Source organism: Phasianus colchicus, chromosome 6 (assembly GCF_987193195.1).
Source record: "Phasianus colchicus chromosome 6, bPhaCol1.hap1.1, whole genome shotgun sequence".
NCBI classification, from domain to species: domain Eukaryota; kingdom Metazoa; phylum Chordata; class Aves; order Galliformes; family Phasianidae; genus Phasianus; species Phasianus colchicus.
The window spans coordinates 2,727,943-2,750,965 of NC_143441.1; the positions used below are offsets into that span (position 1 = coordinate 2,727,943).

At 43.6% G+C, this 23,023-nt stretch overlaps 1 protein-coding gene across 5 annotated transcripts in view; it reads right to left on the reverse strand.

Moving 5' to 3' along the window:
• HECW1 (HECT, C2 and WW domain containing E3 ubiquitin protein ligase 1) overlaps positions 1-22,816 on the reverse strand; it is a 239,966-nt gene extending 217,150 nt beyond the window's left edge. For 4 of the 5 annotated variants that reach the window (XM_031599381.2, XM_090142196.1, XM_090142193.1 and 1 more), the window contains exon 1: positions 22,023-22,210. In XM_031599381.2, the coding sequence (XP_031455241.1) occupies positions 22,023-22,052 (30 nt within the window). In that variant the 5' untranslated portion in view covers positions 22,053-22,210. Of the gene's footprint in view, positions 1-22,022; positions 22,211-22,431 lie in introns of those variants that run through there. The other variant, XM_090142195.1, reaches the window with a different exon arrangement.
• Between the last annotated feature and the right edge of the window lie 207 nt (positions 22,817-23,023).

Genomic DNA, 23,023 nt, shown 5'->3' on the forward strand with positions numbered 1-23,023 from the left:
CACTGTGTGCAGTTTTGGGCTGAGCAACATAAAAAAAGATGTTAAGGTCCTTGAAAGCAAACGGAGGAGGAACCAAAGCTGGTAACAAATCTGGAAGGCCTGTCCTGTGAGGAGAGGCTGGGGACAGTCGGGAGGCTGAGAGGTAACCTCACTGCTTTCTGCAGGGGAAGCAGAGGGAATTGCCAGGCCCTGCTTCTCATCTATGGCAGGATGCGAATGGCAAAGAGCTGCACCAGGAGAAGATGAGACCAGGCAATGGGAAACATTTATTTATGGTGAATGTGGTCAGACAGCATCCTACAGAAGTGGTTGATGCCTGTGTCTGTCAGTGTTTGAGAGCCATGGTCTGCTGGGTGTGACTCTCCTCTGGGCACTAATGTAATGTACTAAGAGACCCAGCCCTCCACAGCTCACTGGAGCTGCATCCCATTACCTGAGCAGGGCAACACCTCAAGCTGTGGCTCCAGAGCCTGCATCTGCATCCAACAGCTTATCAGCCTGAAGTTGCCTTCCATTTGCCACACCAGTACCTACAGGAATATTAGCCTGGCTTAATTGTATTTCTTGTAATCAACAGGTTGCCTGCACTTAACCACGTATAGAGTCACCTCTATTATGTACTCTAATAAAATACTTAAAAAACAAAACTAGAAAATAAAAAAACTCCCATCTTCACATAAGTCTCACATGAAATACAGCATAATACAAAATTGGATGGGAATCACTTTGAAATCTTAAGAACAATGTGATGGCCTTGCATTCCTAAACTAGGGTCAACACGAACATTTAAGCGACTTCTGAATTCTTTCTAATCATTTTAATCTAATCCCCAATGCAGCTGAAAAGCACGCAACCAGAAGAAAAGTACCTTTCCAATGACATAAATGCAATCATGCAATCTTCTCCATGCATGTAGACGTGTGCATCTTTCAGAGTGCAGATGTTCACAGCCCAAATAACAGCACACACCACTGAATACACTGATTTATGCTTGACCACACTCCCAAACCATCCCATTACAAGTCCTCTGCACTACCAACTCCACTTTGTAATTTCACATTAGGTCACCAGTGGTAGCCAAACAAATAAATAGGACAAGAAAAGCTGCCTTTTAGCTTCCTGACTAGACAACGCACAAACTAAGGAGTAAATTATTCTGCTTGTTGCCTGTAATCCCTGCACTGTAAAAGCCTACTTTATGGATTATATTCAGTCTCTAAAAGAAAGACCCTCCAGGGATTGCAGTCCTTACTCATATTTTCCCACATGCCTTCCCAGTGCCATTATCTTGAAAGATAAGTAACTAATTAACTGTTTTTCCAATTATCAGCAGTTTCAGAAAGCATCTCTGGATGAAAACAAATACATGTGCTTAAACATTTTCCTCAATTCCGACCATTACCAAAGGAACCAGGCTTTATTTTACACACGTAGTTTAGATACCGTAATTAACCAACTCCGCATGGCCGCAGCCTCCTTCCAGGAACTGAACAGAGCCAGAACCCAGCTTTCTCACAACACCTAGAGGAATTTAATTACCTCCTCAACTTTGGCCCCTCTGTCAATTCCAATGATCTGATCAATGGGGTCAAAAGCTACAGGGGAAGCATGATAGGAGAGAGACAAAGAGAAACCAGAAGAGAAGAATGTTATTCTGTAAGCCTCATTTCATTAGAAAATCAGGCTAAAGAAGTATCGTTGGACAAAGGACTTGTGACAGCAAATCACTTCCCTGCTCATGTGCAGGAACGCAGCTGGGTAGCACAGTAATTGTGGACAAATTTAGATTTTGAAATGGTGTGCCTACCCTGCAGCAAAAAGAAGAGCAACTCGCAAGAAGCCATTAAATCGCCCATCCTCTTTCCATGCTCCTCCCCCTGCCCTTTTTAATTTTAACCACGGTGAAGGCTTGCTCCAACAGTGGGTTTCTCCTTTTGTTTGACAATATCGTAAAGTTGTAGGTCTGTTTGTGAAATATGTTGCCATGGGAACTAATGTGTGCTGCCATGGAGATCATGTCAAACTCAGCCTCACGTCTTCTCTGCAGACTAAAGAAAGCAAGAAGACAAACTGGGGAGGAGAAATTCTTCCTTGAAAACTGAATGTTTTGAAATATTAGCAAATGTGACAAAAATTGAGGCCAGTACTAAGCTATCAAAATTTACTAATAATTCACATAGTGCTCTCTGAGATGTCACCTTGTTTTTAATGATGTTCTTGGAAGGAGAGTAGCAAAATTTTTCAAAGTGATGAACAATATATGTGAAAATCTAATAAATCCATTCTTAGACTATCTGCAGCCCAGCTATTTTTCCAATCCAAATAATTTTAAAAAACATGGGAGAGGGGAAGAAGACTGCAATGACTTGCAAAAACTGCATAAAATGCATATGTTTAATAAGATGACTGAATTAAATATGATCCATAACATACATATGTAGTCAGATTGGGGTCTTGACTAAGGAGACAACTAAGAAACTGAAGATCAGTTCAAAATAAAGTAAATAAAAAATCATCTGGGTCTCTTTTTAAAGTAAATAGTGGATACAGAAAATCTTGTACTCATTTCCTGCACTACTCTAAAACCCTGTTATTTCTTTCTCCTGCATTCTTTAAATGAAAAGAAGCAGCCATAACTAAAAGCCACCACTAAATTACTTTAAGGACTTATGAGGTATCTTAAATCCTCCCAGTAGCTAAATCCTAAGCATTTAGGCTCCCTGAACAAAATCTGATAGACAAACTGTCCTTAAGCACATTCAAATCAATTTTAAGCAGAGTCTCTCTAATCATTTTGCAGTTTTCTTGCTTCAATATATCTAAATCTTTGCCAGGTTATGGACAAAATAAGTCTGTTGGTTCATGGAACAACTTGAATTACTGAGAAAACACAAATGAAAGCTTAAAAATCCATCTTCATGTTCATGTTAAATCTTGTCTAATGAAATACCTATCACGTTTTATGCAAGATATTGCATATCTCCTGTTTATATCAGTTCTGCACATTTGTTGCTTTGCACTCAGCACTGCAATCTGCAGCCTTTATAGCTCTCATGCACAGATATTTTTGTATTTTATAAATGCACTTTTAAGAAGACAGTGACAAGTGTTTTAAAATCCATCCAGTTAACTTTCTGTGAAGGGAATGGAAATAAATACAGAAAATAAGAAGCGTGTTTGCTCGCTCACGCTCATAGACTTCAGAAAACAACGATCACAGCAGTGAAAACTTTGCAGACCCATCAGTCCAAAGTTATTGTCAGAGAAAACACAGATCCAGCAAGACAGATTTCAGACTGTTGGATAGCTCCACAGAGGCTGCTGAAACCTGAAATCCTATGAGAGCTGCATTTTCTCAGATAGGCATTCCAAATGTGTTTTCCACAAACCTACATATATGATCAACACTTCTAACACACAGGCAGAAAAGCCTTTCTACTATCTGATAAATCAAGTTGCAAAGCACATAACATTGTTTTCAGAGTTTGAAGAGCAAGTAAACTGGAAAAAGCCACTAAACAAAGTAAAGGAAGTATTTTTTGTAATCATACAGCAATAAAATTACTTTTAGTAACTAAATGCAATTTTGGTGAGTAATAACTTTCTGAAAATAACGTATATTTTAGACAAGAATAAATTTTAGGATTCCTAGACATAGCTCACAAATAACCTTTTTTTTTGTTCTTTTCTTTCAAAGAAAAACAACACAAAACCATTTAAAAATGGATTCGTATCCCTCAGCACCCCTCTCCAAAACCAGCCAGGACCTAACACTCACTGTCACGGGGACCGGTGTGCCTCTTGCAATACATCTGTATTAAGATGCACTGATTTGCTTAGTTGCTCCCCTTCCGATTGTTTCATTTCACACATCTACATTATACTGATAAACAAGAGCCTAGAAAACAGTCTTCGAGGTTTCTCATCTAAAAAGATCTTTCTTTTCACACAGATTGGCAAAGGCAGGTTATAGAACTACAGGAAATTCATTTTAACCATGTCATGAACAGAATTAAGTTTATGCTATATATTCCACTTTCTTCTCAGTCTCATTGTTTGGCTACAAATACATGAGTTTACGGGGAAGACGTTCATCTGTACTGACAGTATTTCTTCTCCTTAGGTACAACGCAAACAACACGGAAAAACACCTCCTGCTTTTTCCTGCTGCACCTATCGTAGGACTGGCTGGTACACAACGCACCTGACCAGTTCATTAATGTTACATATCTTGTGGTAGAACCCAGGGAACAACAACAACAACAAAGCAGCTTTTTAGCTGATGCTTTTTTCTTCTTACCAGATTCTGAATTTGTACAGTCTTGTTGTTGCTTACAGTTCAAATATACCAGACACTTCCCTGGGACACGAAGGCAAACTCTGAGCCAGCCCAGAGACGGCGAAGTCTAGACAAAAGAATAAGCAGTGCCTGGACTATAACCCCTCTGGCAGGCATTTAGTTTGATGAGAGATCCCAAGAGCTCTTACAGCAGGCCAAACCCAAAAAGAACATCAAGAGATCGGGGACGGGATGTAACAAGAAACAGATTCATCAAGAAGAAATCACCTCAAACCAATTTAATTTCCTCCTGCAGCAAAGTAATAGTTTCTGAGGCTACAGAAAAAAAAAAAAAAAAAACAACCACAAATACATAATATCGTGACTTCAAGTAAGGTTTCTGATATAATCTCACACTATAATCCTACAAGAAAGTTTTAAAAATATGATCTAGCTGAAAATAACTCAGGCTAGATGGAAAACTCAGAGAGCAATATCCAGACTGCAGCTATCATTGGTTCTATAAGAGCCTGTAGCACATGCTCAGTAGATCCTGCAGGCTGTCCCTGCTCAGTGCTTTCTTTAGCTGGATGACAAAGTAGGCTTGAACTGAAGTAGGCTTGAATTCTGCAGACAAAACAAAACAACAAACACTGCAGATATGCTGGAGGGCAGAATCCAAGATGATCCTGAGAGAAACTGGAGAAATCAGAAAAACGAGACAATGGAAGAGAAGTGCAAAGCCATACACACAAAGCAGAAGCATAAACACAACTAAGAGTACTCCTAGCAAGGCAGGAGTCTGGTGGGAGAGGAATCATTGGTAAGAGTGGATGACAAGCTGAACTCAAGTCACAATCAAAGCTATTGGGCAAGAGACAGAAGAGGAGGTTGGAACAAAGAGGGCCGTGGCCTGCATAGCGCTTGAAGTCGTCCTCCCACCCTAATGAGCATTAGCAAAGCTTGAGCTGCAGTACTACATCTGCTCCTGGACACTGAGTTCAAAGAAACCGGCACTGGTTAGCAAAAAAAGTTAGAAATACTGGAGGTGAAGTGAGAGGAATGGTATAAATAACATGATTTAGTGTTCACAGAGCTACTGCAAAGAAGGAAGTATTCTCTTTGTGCCCACAGTAGACAGAATGAGAAGCAATGGGATTGATTATCCAGCAAGAATACAATGTTAAACATAATGAAAAACTTCCTAATGACATCAGAGAAGCTATACGTTTTGACAAGATCTGTAGAATCCTAGTCCCAAGAAGCATTTGAGAGCAGCTACATTGAGTTCCCAGGGAACACTACAGCTATGACTGCTCCTGCCTCTACACATCACGTCCAGCTCTATTTCTATGCTCTCCCACAACAGACACATCAAGTAGTCACTTGTGTTTAGCCACTTTAAATATGACTTTTAACCAAAAGATAAGTAAACAAAAGCCAAGCAAAATAACTACTAGTGGTCAGAATTTGATTTCTTACAATTACAGAATTACACGTGGCAACAAAGTGCTTGAACATGGGGGTGTTTTTCCAACTGGCATTTTCTGTCATTTGCATACCTCTTAGTAAGATTTGCAGAAGACAGTGGGACACAACAAGATACGACAGTTGCTTTAATTTCTTGTCAAATTCTCCTTCTATTTTCATCTGCAATGAAATACAAATGGGACAAAAGCAATGACAGGTACCCTCTTTATCATGTGAGAAGGGAGAAAAAAATCACACGAGTCAGCCTTTAGTTTAATGCAAAACAGACTGTGGAAGCAGTAGTCACTAAGAGCAAAGGGATAGATAATGCTTTTGCTAGCCATTACACTAACGGTGAGATAAGTGAATGCCTTATAATTGCTGACACAAGGCAGCATGCCTACTGAAACTGGTGAACTTGCCACTCTGCTCAAGATGCAGGCTTACATAGCATGGTGTTGAGGCATGAGCAGGGCTGGCCACATGCTCCCACCAGCACATTCCAAGGAACTTGTAGGCCATCCCACAGGCCAGACGTGCTCCCTGCAGTGCTGACAGGAACCTTCAGCAGCAGGGTAAACGTGGCTTCAAGCCACTCTGTGGAGCATCCTATCTTCCAGGCTGAGTGTGCTGTACAACCTCTTACTGATGGACAGATGCTGCTAACAAATTTCTCCCTCATCTACTGGCTTTTTGGCAATCCACAATAGGTCACTCCTAATGCAGTTTCATTTTCTTAATTAAATTTTCTCTTAGGTATCATCATGGGGGATTATTTCCCTTTGCTTCCATTATTTAATATTTCAGAGTAGAGACAGTTTTATCCTGCTTTCAAGGCTTAGAAAGTTTCTCTCTTGATTAACCCCTAAGACAAGATTACAAGATTTTTCTTTTTAAGCAAATAACATTCAAGTTTTTTTAACAAACAACAAATACAAGGCTATATAGCAAGGTGTAGGAAACTAAGAGAAAAGGTGAAACACAGTCAAGAAATGGAAAGAAAAAGTTGTTCCTCACCATCTCAATCAATACAGAGTAGAATTTATTTGTAAAAACAAAGGGACAAAGACCCCCAAATCTAATTGCCTTCCAGTGGGAGCAGCACTTTAGCGAGTTTAGTAAAAATCAATGCTTTTCCCAGTGCCGAGGTACCTGTTGTCACAGAGTCAAAGAAAAATCTCAGCTTTCCTGTTCAGAACTAAATTACCAACTAGCATGTACTGAAAATCCTCGAAGTACGAACCCTGCAAGCACACTGATCCCATAAGAGAAAGACTCTAAACCAGAAGTCCTGAAAATTCCTATATTGTGAGGCTGTTTTTTTCACTGCTTAAGTACAGAAATACTGGCTAAATGTGCACTTATTCTTTATACTCTCCAAAAATGTTGCCCTACATAGCTAGACTCTGGTGATTGTGAATCAATACTATTGCTTGTGACATTCTCCACTGACTGCAACATATGCAGCCCCTCTGCTAAAGCAAAACTAAACTGCCCAGGAAGACAGATGTGAATGATGTACCTCAAATTCAAAATAATAGTACGAAATACTAACCAGCACTTCCAGTCCTCTGCTGTCACAAACAACCCTGAAGGAGATATAAGGTGAGATCTACATTGCCATTGTTTTTCATTTTTTTAGCTGTTTTGCTGAAGTTCACATCCAGGTTCTCTCTTGATGGAAGAGCATTCTCACAGGAAAGCCCAACTCATCTTAAAATAGAAAATGGTCCAACCCAAGTCTCTCTCCCCACTACAAAGTCTAGATATTTCACAGGTATAAAAGATGGCTCCGTTCTAGGCAACTACGATGATGTGAGATGCATGTGATCCAATAGAGAGAAGGATCCTCAGAACCACCTAAAGGACAGGACACCTTAGCAGCCTTTAATAGCTACAGCAGCCAGGACAAACAATTTGTCCCATGTGAGAACCTCAGGCTGGAAACTTCACTGACATTTTCTGCATTGGGAAAGATTTAAAAATCATACCACCTACTAATAAGGCAAAGGAAAAAATGTCATAAACATCAGAAACAGTTGTCTACCGAATGTCTAACATTAGAGACAATTTTTGAAATGCAAGGTATGATAGCACTGAGTACAAAATCATCCAGTCATTGTCTGTACACTAAAGAACTGATGATCTTATACAGACAAGATAAATACAGAAACAACAGTTCAGAGACATAATCATACAATCATACATAATCATACATTGTGAAGTAGTAAATATTTGGGAAGGATCTGAAGGAAGAAAGTTATAAACTGTTCAGTCTTTTACCATTGAGCTCAATTAGAAGAGAAAGTAGCATGAAAAGAGTTGCCATACTAATGGTGGAAACAGAGTGCCTCGGTCAGGTAAATCACCAAGCAAAAGAAGGGACAAAAAGGATGAGAACATGCACCTAAGAATCTGCAGAATTCAATAGATCCATGAAGACAAAAACAGGATAAGTAGATTAAAAAAAACCTAGGATAAAATGGAACAGAAGACGTGAAAGCACTGATAGTAGAAAAATATGAAAATTACCAAACATTTTGCAATAAATATAATCATGAAGTTACATTATCGATGATAATATGATAAAAGAGATGAACAGTTTGATAAAGTCAAAGACACACACCAAGACTTTAAGTCCAAAGTTCAAATATGGTGGGCTGGAGGAAAAAAGAAGGAGGAAGAAGAGAAAGGGTTCTCATAAGCAAAGCTGGATGACGTAGCAGTAAGACATGACTAACTGGAAGGCACAGAGCTCAAAGAAAACTGCACCTCGGAGACTGGAATAAGAATTAAGAGAATAAATTTAGAGATGTAAAAGGAGTACCTAAAAAACAAGAGCATACAATTTAAAAGTAACAAATCAGAAGGGGAAGAGTATGCAGGTACCAAAGGTGAAGGCCAAACAGAAGACTAAGAAGATTTAAAGAAGGATATAAGAGCAGATATGGGGCAGCTCGTACATAGAAGACAACAGTAGTGCAAGGACATGACCGTGGTTTACAGAATCACAAGTAGAAAAGAGAATGGAGGCAAAGTGATTGTTCACCTCCTCTTTCAGTACAAGAAGGAGGGGGCACCAAAGGAAGGCAATAGAATTTAGGCTCACAACAGACTAAAGAGGTGGTTCTTAATGTGATGGATGGGTAGTTGAGCTGTGAAACTCGTTTTAACTTTATTATATAAGCATAAATATATTCAAAGAAAAGTAGGAGGTGATTCTTGGTGCAGGTCCTTACTAAACGGTACTAAAAACAGAAACACCCAGTTCTGCACATGAGTAGAAAATGGTTAGGATTGAGGGCAAGGAAATAATAGAGAGAAGTTATTTTCTCGTGGCAGACAAAAATGTTTGCTATGTTCTCTAAATGTTCTCCTTTAGTCACAACAGAGATAATCTATACCGACCTTTTGTTTGACCCGCTGCAGTCATACATACACTGGGTTACCCCAATTTCTCAGTGACATCCTCATTTTAGTGCAATTCCTGCCAAAATGCCATCTCAGTTGCTACAGTTTCTTGGCAAGTCTTTACTCTTAGGTCTCCAGATCTTTTCATAGGTGACTACTGTCACAGTCACAAACACTTTAAGCCAGCATACAATGACATGAAGGAATACCATGCCTCCCTCCATCCTATTTCTGTCTGCTTGCATTGACATAACTGTTATTCAAACAGCCAAATAAATCTCATCTGGGTTATAATCAAGACATAAAATTACTTCTAGCCTGGGTCAGTTCTCTGATGCAGTTCTCCATATGGCCACACAAATGCATGTGTCGTGTCACAATGAAATGAGTAATGCCCCAGAAAAAGTGGCTGGAAAAGCAACAGGATGCACTGGTATTATTTAGCCTGGAGATGAGAAGGGTCAGGGGGAACCTTATCAATGTAGATAGCACATTGGAGGGAGTGAAGAAAACAGAGCAAGGCTCTTCTCAGCTGTGCCCAGTGACAAAACAATAGGCAATGAGCACAAACTGAAATAGAGAAAATTCCACTTAAGCATAAGAATGAACTTAAGGGCCAGAAGAACACAGGTTTCAGAAGTGTCATGTTGTATCTGCTATTAAGTTATCTAGGAGGAGGTCGGAGGGTCACAGCACAGCCAAAAAAGCATTTAAGTTCATAAGATTCAGTCTACAAACCGAAAATGGCTAAGAAAAACACAGCACAGCATAGTTAAGACCTCAAAAGATTCCTGTTTTCAACTGTGGAGTGCAAGACACTTTAAGGAAAATAGAAAGAACTTGTCACAATTTTATTATTCTTATGTAATACTCAGCAATCAACTCTTAGCCTTATAGAACATTAAGCACAGTGATAAGTCTTCCACTATTCCTCTTCTGTTTTGTCCATGGGCAGATAAAACGTTTGACACATCCAAGTTTTGCCCAGATAATGTGGCTACCTGGAGTGGGGAGCCAGTGACCCTCATAGCAGGGAACCACCCAACTTCCAACAGAAGGGGCACAGGGCAAGGGAAGATTGAAGGCTATCCATATATGCACGATACAAGGCAAATGTTAGTAAAGATGCACAAGAAACAGGTGAACTAAACAGAATGAAAAATATTATCAGGGTAACAAAAAAATACAAAAACACAACAAAACATTAACCTTCTATTCCTTTGTTTTATTTAGAAGATAATAAAGCTACTACGTCATTGCTGCACAGTGTGGTCTGAACAAGGAGCCACTCAATTGTTGAACAAATGCACTGTTGCGTGTTCACACTAAGAAAAATGCATTTTCCACCTTCGTGTTTCAGCAGACTAAGCAGCCAGAGGATGGGCTACCAACTCACCTGAAAGAAGACAAATCATCATAAAAGTAGAGAAAGAAAAAGCTTCTGAAACAGTAAGACTTTAATTGAAGCCACCATTTTTCTATTCACTGCACTAATGCTTGATTTCACTGCCACAGGAGAAGGAAAGCCAAAATAGGACATATCTTTCCCTCATTACTATCACTTTTGAATGACCTGCTGCAAAGAGTTTGCCTTTGCTGTTCCTCAGCAAATGAGACCAGCAGTGTCAAAGTACAGCCCTTTTTGCGACTAAAAATCAGGTCATCTCACAACTGAAAACAGACGGACCTAAACAGCAGAAGTGTGCTTAACTTGGATTTGAAGCTCAAAGATTTTATAGGCTTGCTACAGAGAGAATAGACATATTAGTTCCAATAGCTATAGAAAAGGTGTTTGTGATGTGGAAGGAAGCAGAGAGAATGACAAGAGGAAAAAAATTGCTCCTAGCACTGCCAAGAGGAAGAAAAGAATAAAGAACCCAGCTAATGTGTGTCTCTGTCCCCCATAAAGGTGCAGCTGATTTTTTCACACTTATTTTAAGGACTCATGGGCTGAATGTATCCTTACTGCAAGATCAATGCTTTAAATGGACCCAGCGTAGCCATGAGATCGGCCTCAGGCTTCCACGAAGTAAATACAATGGATGACAACTATGATGTGCTAGCGACAGGAGACAGGTTTTAAGAAGCAGCTCTATGAAGCAGAGTAGGTCAGGCCTCCTTTTCTGCACTGTAGGAAATGAAAACATTTTGAAGTTTTCCTGAAAGCTGAAGCGTAACAACATCAACCTTGTCACACCTCCATCTCTGATCCCCCCCCAACTGGATCTGATCATTTAACAAGGCTGCAGGGCTCCAGTTCCTCTGAATAGCTGCCAGCCGCAGCACAAACACCTTCTCACGAGGCACATTTTGATTCTGTTTAAAACAGCATTTTTCGACAGAAAACCATTCCACTGGCAAATTTTCACGCAGAAATACTTAATATGCCACCCCTCCTCCCACATGTGCAAGCACCAGAACTATTTGAAGAAGGTAATTACACTGCTTGTTCACACTTCATTGGATTGCTTCTACCAGGTTTCCAGTCTTTTCTTTGCTGGGAGAGGGAGAAACCAACAAAAGTTGGACAGTAGGGTGATCCAACATAAGTAGATGCAAGGAAAAAGAATATTTTTTAAAGGAGGCTTGATAGCCTCAAGGTGGTTTGCATGGAGATGAAATCAGCTCTGTACTGGAGCAGTCAGCCTCTGAAAAATGCACGTAATTACACCGTGTTTCTAACTGCTACATGACGTGAGTTCCATTACAACTGAAGAAGTACGTGCAATGGGGGGCTGAGGGGGTGGTCTCTTATTTCCAGCAAACAACCCTCTGGTGCAGCACCAACCCAAGCAGCTTGTGTGTGCTGAGCTCAGCTGCCGAGGCTGGCTGGAGGCCCTGAAGGCTGAGAAGATGAGCCAGGACACCACTGCAGGAACACAAAGTGTATGGCAAGAACATCGTGCTTGGTTAGGGGTCGTTGAGAAAGCTTACTCCATGTCACGCCTCTGTGGCCTAAAATAAGGTATTTCTCCTCCAAGGTAATTATATAAGAATTATTCCTCATTAGATTTGATACCTCAAGTGGATCCAGAACTTGCCTGCTAACTTAAGCATAAAAAAAAAAAAAGTTTATTAATCTTTGCTTCAAGAAAATTCCAAACAATCAAAACTCAAAGCTCTGAAAGAAAGATAACTGACTTTTGAATCATTTATCATTGTCATCAACAACTGTGGTTTTACCTACATTTCTCTGAGAAGTTCTTCATTTGCATTAAGCCTGGCTGAGACTTCTTCAGCTGCAAAGTCTCCCTCCTACATCATCCCCTACCAGAGACTGGGAACAAAGGATCAGGGGAAGAAGTTACAACAAGTCAATGACTGGGGCTGAGAGGTGCATCTGGAAAGCATCTTCTCACTGACATTTTACCTCACTCTTAAACTGGAGTGAGCCCAACAACTTTCTAAGCTCGGATCCTAGGTCCTCCTAGGCTTGAAGACCTTGTTACCATATGTATTTAGAGCTCTGATACACAACGGGATGAATTACATCAGTATCCTATTACACAGGCAGTTGCATCTGAGATTTCATACTTGCCATTGGCTACCAGGATCCATCTCAAGAAACTTCTTCCTAAAGTACACCAAATTAGCATGCTGATTATTGTTAGACACAACACTGAAGCATGAAGAAAGACAGAGGTCAGAAGACTAATACTGATGACAGATATTTGAACCCAAGACCAAATGAACAGAACTTGCGCAGAACTCAGGCATTAATGCTGAAAATTGTAATCCTCAAACCGACACTCACTGCTACTGCCCCTGCTTTACACATTAACTGTGTTTAGAGACCTATGGTTCTGCTCCCAGGCATCCTAAAAACACTTCAGTCTTGATATCCCACATGCTATTCAACACATAAAATACATGAACAAGCCCTTGGAACAAACACTGGCACTAGAAACTCCCCCTCCACGCTTTAAATCAGACTTATGCTTCCTCTTGTTCTCTGGCTGAATGAATTTTTGAATTCTGTATGCAGCGACTGACCAGACTAGCATAGATTCTGCCCCACACTCACACACTTGGAGAAGCCTCCCGCCTATTAGGATGCATTCCTGGAAAGCCACAGATCTGCACTTGATCTTAAGGTGCATTACAGAAATGGCAGAGATGCAGCAGCACGCCGGTTCTGCCTGCATTATGCTAAAACTAAAAGCCTTGGGGAACACAGAGCAGGAGCGCTGCTGCTGTCTGCAAGTAAGCCAGTAGCATGCAGTCAATGCAAGCTGACATAGAATGCCTCCTTTTAGGGCAGCACTGCTTAAAACGTGGCTGTAATACCCCTGGACATAAGCTGGTAAGCTCACTACATCACGTCATGCAGACAGTAACTTAGATCTTCATTTGTTTACGGCCATCTTTCTACTTTTGTTGCAGGGTGTATCTGTCCCTCTCAGGGTCACGCAGCAATGAGCTATTATTCAGATCATCAATATTGTATTTATATCCCTTTTGGTCCAGGTAGTTAAAGGAGATGAACTTAGTTTCCCAGTGAGTTATTGGAAGGCCATCACACAGATTGATCTCCTGTCCATCTCTCAGAGCTATTACAAGGGGGTCACAAGTCAGCCAAACACATTATTCACCGTGGACCTCCCTGAGCTGCTAGTAGTTCCAGTGCAAATCCTGCATGCACATCCAGCTCCGTGTTCTTCCCTTGCTGAGCCTAACAGCTGCATGCACACAAGCCCTGAGCCTGCTGCCACCACCATCTCAAGGCGAGCTGCCTTTCTGGTGTCCCTGGAATTCCCTAGGCAGGTAACCACACACACACACACACACACACACACACGAATTAGGTTGGGAAAAGCAGATCGAAACAGGCATATATTTAACTTGAGAGTCCAAACTACAACTGTACTATACTGATAAATCATTATACACATAAATTCCACATTTTATAATCACTAGGATGACTGTCTTATGTGAATAACCTGATGTGACCAAATTATTTTAAGTGAGCTGAGACTGCTGGAAACATTTATATTTCCATTTCCAAACGTGGGCTTAGACATATCATCTCTGACTCACAATATCACATCCATCCTTTCTCTCTGAAGAAGGAACTTCATTCTGCCACCTCTTTCAGGAAACCACTTCTGAACCATTTCCAACGACATCTTTAGACATCTTTTCTTTCGTTTTCCAGCATGGTGATGGGGGAAAGTGGAGGCTCCTGCAGGCAGCCTGGCATAGGCTGCTGCCCCTGTCCCAGGCTTCAAAAAGCCACTTTTGCAGGCAGGCTAAGCATTAGAGTTGCAGTGTCCAGTATGAGCAGAAATGCAAACAAAGGAGAAAGGCACAAGGGCAGTCCAGCCCTTTCTAGAACTTCCACAATGACCTCCTTGGGTTTGTGCTGATCTTCCAAGCTGGACAAGATGCTATAGCTGATGCCAAGAGGAAGTCACCACGCATCTCTGACAAGCAAATCTAGCAGCTGATCCTTAAATGGGATTCCTAAAAGGCACTGGCTGCTTACATCCATCTCCAAAATCAATCTCCAGCCAAATCTTAGCAGCACAAAGAGCAAGATGAATCCACAGAAGCATCCAGAACATTTCACCACACCTTTGATGCAGTTTTCCTGTATTTTTTTGGCAGCACAATTGCTTGTTAATTTTGTTCACATATCTCAACCTTAACGATTCCCTTTTCACCAGTAAATTCTTTTTAACACTAGTTGTAGGGCGTTCTAAGTAAGCACTCTCTCTGCATCTGTTCATGGTTTACAAACAGTTGAGCACAGAAAGATACAAAATCATTTTAGCATTCGTGTACTTCTGCTTAGGAGATACATTTTTCATTTGGAATACCTCAATATAATTGTTCAATACAGACACTAAGTTTTTTTTTACTATGCCTTTCTATCAGGCACAGAGTATTAGCATGAGTTATGAAAACATGCTCTCATGGTCCAGGCTGAACGTTGGCCCTGGAACCACTGTGTGTGTAGCAAGGCATGCTGGACAGAATAACAGTGCTTTGCAACTACCAGTCTTGCAGAGTAGAAAGGGGAGAAGGAAGTGGGAAGGGAAAGAAAGACAGAAGATGAGAAGGGAGCTGCTAAAGAGAATGGAAACCAGTGGGCAGAGAGCGAGTATGAAAAATCATAGAAGAGGTTTGCTTTGAGAATGGCACAGTCCTGAGGAGCATGAAGGAACACAAAGTAAAATTTCAGGAGCTGATAATGGTTCTACATCAACATGTTGTCCCTTGGACCTACAGAAGAAATTCTGCCTTCAGTCAGGTGTGAAATATTGTTCTTTGGTGGGAGCTTTGCTCATATGAGAATGAAGGAATGTATCCCTTCCAGGTGTAAAACAAAATCTATAAGCAATGTTAAGAACTGGAAACCAAAAATGAGTAAATCAGCCTAACTCTTATAAGCCACCATAGCAATAGGTCTTGGAAAAGGAGTTCTGCCACAGGGCCCAGTGCTTATATGCTGGAATTCTTTTCAGGCCTAATAAGAAGAGAAAGAGAAGGAAAACCAGTACAGTTCATTATCCCCTAATAGCAGTCTGGATACTAACTATGTAGGTGTCTCTACTTGAGCCTAGTGGCAGAACGACGAGAATGAAATGTCAGTGCAAATATGCAGCTTCCCTATAATACTCAGCTTTGTTTTAAAAAAATAAAATACAAAAAAAGCCTCAACACCTCCACAAAAAAACAACCAACCACCACCACCAAACACATATATCACAAAAGGCCAGATGGTACAGCTCTTCACCAAGCAGACCTCCCAGTAACTTTAGTAGGAGCTTTGTTCACTTTCAGACCAAAGAATGTGCCTCAACAATTCTTTTATTTGTCTACTCTTAGGTCTCTACTGTGACTCTGGATATGTATGTAGTGTTTCTGAATCATGCTCTCATGGTATCATGGTATCAACCCCAGGTTGATGACCCTTTACAAAAGCACAGTGAGGACAAATAAACTTAAGTTCATGACAAGATCCCACTCCTCATTCTTACATAGCTTCCACAGGCCTATAAACAAGGCAGCAGATTTAATGGCTAAAAGGCCTTTCACCAGTCTGGAACAGCATAATCTTGGAAACGGATGTTCTGACTCCAAGATGAAATACTTCATCCACATCTCTTCATTCCACCTTAAGCACAGCTCAACCTCTCTATTAAAAACAAGATGCTGCTTCAGAGAGTAAATCTGTTGTCTGCTTCAGACAGTCATGCAGCTGCACACAAAAAGTGTATATTTTTATTAAAAATACACAGCATCTTTTTTTTTCCACACATCATTAAAGACACTTGACAAATAACCCAATATTTGATAGATGCTCTGCACTGGAACATGAATTGTGACAGCTTAAATTTTCCTGAGGTTGCTTTAAGATACAGACACAAGACTGTCACACATAACGACATCAGCCTTGACAGGGCCCAGGTTGGAAAGGAAAGCACCAAGCTGCCCAAGGGACCGCTCAGGCCCGTCGGGTCATCTCCTCCACCCCACTATTGTGTCAAGCACTTGTAAGCAGCAGCCTCCCCAGGCATTTGCTGTGTCCAGCAGGAAGGAAGACTGCAGCTCGACTCGTTCAGGAACTGCCTTACAGCAGGTGCCCAGCTCTCAAGCAAAGCCAGATTATCCCCAACTTCTCTGCTTCTTACCTAGCTCAGCAAAGTTCAAGCCGAATGCGTTCTGCTGAAGAGACAGGCTTTGGCAGGATAGTTTGTTTCAGAGAGAAACAGGATGCACGGCAATGCCTTTAAAGACCTAGGGAACAGCTGCCTCATACAGCCAGGCACTCAGAGGAGACTGACCAACGCATGGAGAGAACTTGTCTGACAGTCTCTGCAAGCACTCCCCATTGCTTGCCCTCCTCTTTCTGTCCCTCAGGAAAAGCAGACGATTTGTTGCTCCACCTCCTCTGCTGCCACATGCTGGGGAGGAGTATCCACCTGGCTTCCTCTCTGCAGAACGGGTGTTGTGGGTAGCACATCAGCTCTTCCCAACATCACAGGATGCCATTCTCAGCTGTACGTGGGGATGTGTGAAAGCACTCTGCCAGCAACAAAACAGCGTGCTCCTCCTTTCTGTACAACAATAGCTCTGTTGAACCAGACGTTCTGGGACCTGAGAAACCTGATTCACCTAATTGAAGGTGCACACGGCAGACGTTTTCCTATGGTATGGAAAAATTAATTATATCACATGACAGATTTCAGTCCTGGTGTTCGAGAGCTCATTAACAAAACTACTATAAGAGGTGCTAATAGAAACAAATGCTTTTAACATCACAGGCTTCCCAGATGACTCTTGCTATGGAGATGGATGACAAATCACTGTCAGTCATCCTTAAATTCCATACTGACTACATTGAAGCAATTACCTGTTTATTTTTAGAACGTGTTCCATTTTAAACACAAGTGATTCACTCCAAGAGATGTTTTCTGCTGTATCGCTACTTCATGGGTTAACAGCTCTCAAATTTAAATGGCTTTACATTCTGGGACAAACACCTGCTTTTTTTTTTTTTTTTTTCCCTTTTGCCTCAAGACGTCGGATGGGAATTTTAATTCAGGCTTAAAACCAAACAAATGCTAGTCTTCAGTAAGCATCTGCAGCGAAATATAAAAATATCTGGAAAGTGTGAAAACGAGCGCCTGTTTTGCTAAACGCATGAAATGCAGCCTCCGCTGAGTGCTCAGCAGCAGCATTCTGATTGCTGCACACACGCTCTCTTCCAAGTCCTCCTGCTCTGCAGCAGGGGAAGGCTGCCTGCCCGCATCCTCAGAGAACTTCATGATGTGATGAGCTCAATGGTCCCGTAGGGAGCCCAGAACTGATTGTTTCCTTTGACATTTCAAACACCAGCATGAGGGTTTCCCTCTTCTTTTAATGCCTAAAGGAACGGCCCATTTTATTGCTTCCCCCAGCCAACTCAAGGTTTATCTGCATTGTAGGCAATAGTCCAGACAGGAGGAAGAGGGGCTGGAAAGAAGCCCAAGCTGCTGTTCTCCTGTAAAATGAGGGTGGGGTGGAAATTATGGGAAGGGGAGTTCTGGGAAGCAAAGGTTTCTCCTGTTGGTCCCTCTGGAGAGAGTAGAAGCAGGAGCTGCCCCAGGCACTGCAGTGGAGAACCAGGCTCAGCTCCTGCTTGACTTAACCCAGCCCCTGCCTCCTTCTGAAGGGAGCAGGCTTCTGGGCCACAGACCTTCTCTTGCCCCCAGCAGTTTGACACCCGTGACAACTGCATACCTATTCTGCCTGCAGCCTGGACCAGTCTTACCAGTCTGTATGCTGAGGAAGCCACAAACATCCCAGATGAGAAGGGGACTCCACCTTGCCCAAAGGAACAGCCAAACACCGCCAGAGAGGCATCCCTCTTCCCACTTCAGAGCTGACACTGGAATATCCTACCACAGCATTGCTGATCAGAAAAAATCCAGGACTGACTCAAAGTCCATTTCACAGCTACAAGTCCATTACACAGCTGCCTGACCACCATTCATTAACTGTAATGAAAATGATCCAGGGCTCCTTAAATCAAAGAATCTTGCCATTTCTTCATTCATTCCAAACACTTTGCTGAACTCAAAATTCACCTGGAAAACATCAAATGGGGTAGGTGGCATCTCTGCCTGCCCTGCTCCTGGCTGTGCTTTTACTTTTCCCTATGCTGCTTGCCCCCCCACCTTCATGAGCGTACCATGGGAAACCGCAACATTTACTTACGTCTGAGGGCAAATGCAGAAGTATATAGAATTTGGCCTTACACTTTATTAGAATTAATATTCATCAAATCTGAGACCAGGAGAAATTTATTTCTAAGGAATTAAACCAACTCCCTGCAGTGCTTGCCAATCAGCCATTGCAGAATTACAAAAGCACATGAAACCTCACAAGAGAAACGGGTGAAAAAAAAAGTCTTAAGCAGAAGTAAAACTGACTCATCTCTTTATTGCCAACACCAAGAAAGATGCTGAGCGTAAACAAACAGCAGACATCCTGAAAAAAATAGGGAGTCACAATTTCTTTTAATGTGAATAGGCAGATAGTCAAGCTGGAGAGAGCAGGACCATCCTGCAGCTACTCTGGACTAAAGGAAGTGGCTAGCACCAGGGTGAAGTTTCCAGGAGTGGCAAAGCCACCAGGGACCTGGAAGGAGGGAGGAAGCTGGCAACTCCCCGCTCATGGAGAGCTTCTCACTACACTGGCTGAAGAGCTGCAGCTGCAGGAGATGTGATCAACTCAGGGATGCCACATGTACATTTAAATCTTGAAGACTCTGTTGCTCTGGGTGGTCTTCACAAGGCGCTTTGACCTGAGCTGGCTAGCATTCCAACTGAGAGTGAACCAGAGGACTTGTACAAGTGACAAGCTCTACGCCCTGTCTGCTGGGGTCTACAGAGACTACAAGCTCTGCACGCTGACATCAGTCCTGTGAATATCCCTAAGTGTGGGGAAACTAAATAGGTTAAGACTTGGGATCAGAGAGCCTTGGGAAGAACATAAGGAAAATCACTGTGACAGCAAGTTAGATTCCCTGGCAAAGTCCACAATGACCAACATACTTTGAAGGAACTGTTTTGTTACTTACTAAAAGCCCTTTGTTTGAACTTCAACTAGCAGGTGAGATTAATGAAGAAATTGTACTGATAGAATTATTATTTTTTTTTTAAGCAGCTTTTACCAGAGATGAAACCACAGAGGCAACCTTAATGCCTGCATCCCCACGACTGAGATTTCCAACAATTTCAAGGACTGGATAGCATCACCTCTGTTAGAACAGCTCCTGGCCTGACAGTATTCAACACCAAGACTCTCCCATCTTGAATCTCTCCCACAGTATCAGAACCACACTTTTCAGAGTACCTCAGAAACAAACTAACAAGCTAAATCTTGCTTCGGTCCTTATTCAGGTAATTGCATTGTTTGTATGAGGGCTATTCACAAAAGGAGGCAAGGAGAAGCATTTAGCACTGCCATGAATGAATACTGCTCAGCTTCAGAGGAAGCACGTGCAGAACTCCATGAAGCTTCTCCAGGATCATCTTGTGATTGCAAAGAATGCTAGATTGTGCGCCACCTGTATGAAATACAAACCACAGAGTGATACACTGCTTTGTTTACTAACAGCCCTTAGCCAATTATTTATTGGAACACGATACGTACCACGTTGTTTATCGGAATGCATTTAAAAAACAGAGCATACAGATTTTGAATCCGTTATTTAGGATGCTCTGAATCTGAGTGGATGGTTTGCTTTCAAATTACTGCCACTTTCAGGTATTTATAGCTCCTGATAAAGTCACCAAGTGCTTTTTGTGCTTTGGCCCACTCCAATTTCCTGCAAGCACATTTATGAGAAAGAGCTGACTGATACCAAAGAGGCTGGGAGGCCAATGCTTAGGCCACACTAAACCAGCTGTGCACCACTGCACGTACAACACAAGCAATACAACATGCCACAACCACCGAGTCACGTGCCTTATTCCTCCTTACAAATGCCAGCCATTGGAACGACCACCGTTCTGAGCTGACTCCCACTCACCCAATGAGAAAACCGAATGTGATTTTTTCCACAGGGACAGGTACTGTCTTCCCCCCCAACAGAGAGAGCTTGTATTGCGGGAGGAGAGCTGTGCTGGCAGGGCGAATGCTGCTTTATACATCTACTTCCAGTTCCAGGGTGAAAATCAGCATCGCACCTGCGCTGTCCAAATGGGTCTACATTACAGAGATGGGAGCAGGGAGAGCAGTCAGGATACACACTGTACTCCACTTCTTCATAAAACACGCGTACTACGTGGAGAAATGATAATCCCTTCTTAGGAGAAAATCCAAATTTCCAAAACGAATTCCCAGGCTAAAATGAATTATTGTAATAACCACAATCCTAGCGTGAGTGCTAATCAGAGAGGCGCAGCTGACCACCTGCTATGTGCCATACATACAACCAAGCAGCTCTGTGTCCCGATGGTGAGGTGCCCCCATAGGCTGGACGCCCCGATGGCTGGGTGCCCCCAGAATGAGATGGCAGCGCTGCTGGGCGTGTGGCCACTGGACTCTTTCACTACGCACTTCTGCTGAGTGCAGCATTAAGGAAAAAAAAAAAAAAAAAAGCACTACTGCAGCTCTGAACAGCAGGATGCAAACATCCAAACCCAGGCCAAGTAATTTCTTCTTCAAGTATAAAAAGCACACAGGAAACAAAGCAAGAGACAACACATTGTACATGCCTGTTTTGGTGCAAACCCATTTTCCATGAAGGTAAAAAACGAGAAAAGCATTATTTGACAATGCTAGATGCTAGGGCAATGTTCTTAACATACCTATAGTAATTTTATTTAATTGCTGATGAAAAAGGCAGTTACATAAGAAGGTAATAACCAAAACACGAAATCATGAGGTTAGATTACAGCAGAAAGGGAGGAGGCAAAAAAAAAAAAAAAAAAAAAAAAAAAAAAAAAAAAAAAGGCAGTTTGTGCTTTAAATTTTGCTGCATTGTCAGGGAGCCAAAAAAAAAAAAAAAAGAAAAACAGAAAACCAGATTCGGGGGCATCTCCTAAAGAGCAGAGCCACGACCACGGCAAATCCCACACGGGACTCCCCGCCGCCGGCACGCAGCCACATTCGCACCGTGCAGCCGTGCGGCTACCCGCTCAGCGCCCTGCGGGCAGGCCGGAGCAGCCAGATGCTCCACGGAGAACAAAACCACGCGTACACACGGGCGCCCGCCGCTCGCAGCCGGCTGCCGGCTCCCCGCAGCACCGCCGGTCTCTCGGCACAAAGGTGCCCGGCAGGGAGCCTCCGGCAGGCTGCCGCCGCCCCTCCATCCCCCCGGGAAGGGCAGGGCAGGGCCGGGCCGGGCGACGCCGGCCTCCCTTACCTGGACAATGCCGGCCTGGGCACAGCTCATGCTCCCCCGGCAGCGCGGCTGGCAGGGCTCACATCCCACACGTGCTCCGGGCAGCGCCGCCCGTGCGTCAGCCCCCGCCGAAGCTCACCATAGTCCGGCAGCACCGGCCGCAACGCCCGCAACGCTGCCGCGCTCCCTCCTCCTCCTCCTCCTCCTCCTCCTCCTCCTCCTCCTCCCCGTCAGCCTCCTCCCACCCCGCCGCCCGTCGCCGGGTACCGGGCGCACGGAGCCACCCACACGCCGCGGCGGGCGCCCGGCAGCCCGGCCCGCCCCTCAGCGCGACGCCCGGCCCGGCCCCCGCCTCCGCCCCGGGGCCGCCTGGGGACGGTCGCCCTGGGGGTGGCGGCCTGCTCCGCGCCCAAGCCGGGACCCTGCGCACCTGGGAGCGCCGGGCTCGTCCCCGCTGCGGGCGGATCTGCGCCGCCCTCAGCTCCGCTCGGCCGGTCGCGCCTGCACCTCGCGCATCCCCGGGTGGGAACCTCGCCCAACGCCGAGGGACGTAACGATGCGCGCCGGCACCGGGGCAGGAGAAATCAGCTCTCTTCCCCTCCTCGCTCCCTCCCGCAGGCCTGCAGCCCTCCTGCCGATGCCCCTCCTGCTGATGCCCCGCCGGTAGTACGGACTCCGGGGTGGTGGCTGACGTCTTCCCCCTCGCACACGAAATGACATCTACCCCGCAGCTGAAACTCCGCGGGGAGCTGACAACACCAACCCAAGCCCCTGAAGGATCCCCAGCCTCCCCTCCCCTCGCTTTCTCTCCCGGAAAGCGTTTTATAAATCGCACCCGCCGGACAAAGAAACCCGCAGGCCTACAGCTGGGAAGAGAGGGAGTTTCAAAACACAGCTGCTACACGCGCGTTTCTCCCACGGGTCTCGCGTTTGTGCTAGCATCGATCCCTGTGCAGCCGGCTCACCGAAAATAGAGCAGGAGCGCTGCCGGGGGCTGCGGCGAGCAGCAGCTCGCACCGCGC